Source organism: Nicotiana attenuata, chromosome 2 (genome assembly GCF_001879085.1).
Source record: "Nicotiana attenuata strain UT chromosome 2, NIATTr2, whole genome shotgun sequence".
NCBI classification, from domain to species: Eukaryota; Viridiplantae; Streptophyta; class Magnoliopsida; order Solanales; family Solanaceae; genus Nicotiana; species Nicotiana attenuata.
Window position 1 is genome coordinate 88,820,684 of NC_031990.1, and position 3,698 is coordinate 88,824,381.

The 3,698-nt window shown below is 40.7% G+C and overlaps 1 protein-coding gene across 1 annotated transcript; it reads left to right on the plus strand.

Moving 5' to 3' along the window:
* Positions 1,841 to 3,665, plus strand: LOC109221902. Its single transcript, XM_019386335.1, has 3 exons — positions 1,841 to 2,084; positions 2,188 to 2,798; positions 3,282 to 3,665. Exons 1-3 carry the CDS (start codon positions 1,841 to 1,843, stop codon positions 3,663 to 3,665), a joined length of 1,239 nt encoding a protein of 412 aa, XP_019241880.1.

Sequence of the window (3,698 nt, forward strand, 5' to 3'; positions counted from 1 at the left end):
ACTATCACATTCTTGTTCGAGCCAACGCTCCAAAATATACCAATCACAATTCTTCCTCAACCGTTCACATTATATGAAATTTATCAATTTAACCACGGAAATTGTGTCACGTCATTCGAATTAAAGCAGTTAAGACTCACGGTCATGCTACACTCCGGTGCATAGATAACCGTCACCATGCCTATACACCGTACTCCACATTCAGCAAGTAGCAAATAACATCCTAATCCTATTCCCTCAAGCCAAAATTAGAACAAACACTTACCTCAAATGCTCCAAACTCAACTCAATCCTCTAGTATAGCTTTACCCTTCGAATTCACCACCAAACCGCTCAAATCTTGTCACAAATTACTTGAGTGTATCAACAAAGGCTAATCTAATAAATCTGAATGCATGAAAAGTAAATTTCCCAAAGTTTGTTCAAAAATCCCCAAAATGCCCCCGGGCCCACGTGGTCAAAACCCAAGGTTCGAACCAAAACCCGACTACCCATTCCCCCATGAACTCAGATATATAAGTTATTTTGGAATCGGACCTCAAATTGAGGTCCAAAACCCCCAAATTTTGAAACCCTAGTTCTACCCTAAATTCCCAAATTCCCCCATTAAAATCTTTGTTTTGAAGTTAAAATTATGTTTAAAGATGTTAAGAAGCAAGGAAAATAAGTTAGAAATCACTTACCAATCGTTTTGAAGGAGAAGAATCGTTTGGAAAATCGCCTCTTATGTTTTGGGTTTTGAAAAAGTGCAAAATGACTGAAAATATCAGATTTATATACGTTGCTGAAGGACTGGCGTGGACCGCGCAAAAATGTCCCGCGGCCACACCGAGGAAGGGAGGGAAAACAACTCTCTGAACCTACCCAGCGCGGACCGCACGATTTTGGTGTGCGGCCACGCTGGTGTCTTGCACCTGGGGCTTTCTCTGAATCTCCCAGCGCGGACCGCACGAACTTGGTGCGCGGCCGCGCTGGTCAAACCAAGGCTGAGGACCCCTCTGAATCTAGCCACGTGGGCCGCGCGAACTGCACCGCGGCCACGTGGCTTCCAGCGCGGACCGCGCGGGAATGACCGCGGCCGCGCTGGGGCCTGCAACACTGCAACATCTGCTACTTTAAGCCTAAGGCCTCCCGGGACCTACTCAAAACTCACCCGAGCCCTCGGGGCTCCAAACCAAGCATACACACTAACTCAATAACATCCTACGAACTCATCCGTGCGATCCATTCGCCAAAACAACATCGAAATCATCAAATTAGGCCTCAAGACCCATGATTTCCTCCCAATTTTCATAAGACATCAAGTTTAGAGTTTTTGTCCAAAACAGGTCAAACGACGTCCAAATCTAACCAAACTTTACAGCAATTGCTTAAATCACATTTAAGACTTGTGCCGGGCGTCAGAACCAAAATACGAGCCCAACAGCACAGTCTTCTAAACAAATAACACTTTCAAATTCTTTAATTATTTTCAGAAAGCAATTTCACACAATAATTCATTTCTCGGACTTGGAACCTCGGAATTTGATTCCGGGCACACACCCAAGTCCCAAAGTTTCCTACGGACCCTCCGGGACTGTCGAAAGACGAGTCCGGGTCCGTTTGTCCAAAACGTTGACCAAAGTCAAACTCGATCAATTTAAAACATCAAATTTTATTATTTTTCTCACAAATTCACATGTAAACTTTCCGGTTACGCGCCCGGACTGCGCACACAAGTCGAGGCAACCCTCAAGTGAGGTTTCCAGGGCCTCAGAAGTGCATAGGGAGTAGGAATACAGTTGATGACCCCTTTGGGTCGTCACAGAGCCATGCCAAGTTGAGCGAGATATACTTTTCGATGGCAAAAGCATACACAAAAGCTGAATTTGACAGTCTAATGGAGAAGGTGGAGAAGGTACATATTAGGGTGAAAGAATACTTAGAGTTAGCTGGTTACGAAAAGTGGGCTAGGTTTTATGCACCTGTTAACAGGGGATGGACAATGACGTCAAATATTGCTGAGTCAATTAATGCCGCACTAGTTTCAGCAAGGGAATTGCCAATATACGACTTCCTCGTAGAAGTTAGGAAGATGTTTGGACGTTGGATGGTGCAGGTGAGTATCTGAATAATAATACAATATGTTAATATTTAAATATTGAAATACATGTATTAAGAAATAATTATATTCAATTGTATGTACAGGTCATATATTACCACTAGCATATGGTGTTATTGATTCAGAGAACGATGCTGCTTGGACGTGGTTCTTTGAGCAATTCAAGATAGCATACGGTGTAAGGGAAAACATGTGCATCGTTTCAGATAGAAATGAGAGTATCATTAAATCTGTATCGAGAGTGTATCCGGATGTACTGCATTTTGCTTGTATATGGCATCTACGGAACAACGTATATAAGAAATTCAAAAAGAGCCATGCCAAGTTGAGCGAGATATACTTTTCGATGGCAAAAGCATACACAGAAGCTGAATTTGACAGTCTAATGGAGAAGGTGGAGAAGGTAGATATTAGGGTGAAAGAATACTTAGAGTTTGCTGGTTACGAAAAGTGGGCTAGGTTGTATGCACCTGTTAACAGGGGATGGACAATGACGTCAAATATTGCTGAGTCAATCAATGCCGCACTAGTTTCAAAAAGGGAATTGCCAATATACGACTTCCTCGAAGAAGTTAGGAAGATGTTTGGACGTTGGAATTGTAGTAACTACAAAGAAGCTACACAGACATACAAGACGCTTGGGAAAAAATACCAGGAGATGCTGGAGTTGAATGAGAGAATGTGTACACGTATGACTGTAATTTAAATTTTACTGTCATTGCTGTATATATTTTTAGTTAATTTCTGTATTACTAGCATGAATACAACTGAATACAATCATTTTTAAGTAGAACTACCATTAATATATATGAATGCAACTACATTCAAGCACATAACATGCATATTATTCCATAGATCTGATATGAATATAACTAATTTACATGCTGAAAAAACTATTGGAATACATCAGAATGCAACTAGCTATATGATATGTAATTTTTATATGTATTGTCAATACGAATGATTATAATGCTTTTGTTAGCATACTGTTGCCTAAACTACAGCAGACTTTTGATAAGTTCTGCACTTCTCGCACATGACATTTTGCTGGTCCATATATATGATGTATTCATATATATATGCAAATGTTTCTGTTATATGTAACTTATTAATTCAACATTATACATTTGGTAATTCAGGTAAATGTGTTCAAAGCTTATATTTCTATTTTTAAATGTAGGTGGTACCGTCAAATGAATACTTACATACGGTTAACGATGGTGGGAGGAATTGCACAGTCTGCCTGTTAGAGAGAAAATGTGTTTGTGGGAGGTTCCAAATTGATGAATTGCCATGCCCACATGCTTGGGCTGTATTGAAGAGCAAGTTTCTAATGCCAGAAGAATATTGCTCTAACTACTACAAACCAAGTACAATTGTAATGACATACGATGTGCCAGTATACACGCTACCGGACAAAAATGACCGGAATATACCAGAACATGTAGCAGAGGAGGTTGTACTACCACCCAAATGGAAAAGACCTCCTGGAAGGCCAAAGAAGAAGCGCGATAAAACTTTAAGTAGAACTGCTGCAGACCCGAAAAAACCAACATTCATGTAGCATATGTAGGCGAGGGAGGACATAACAAGCGAA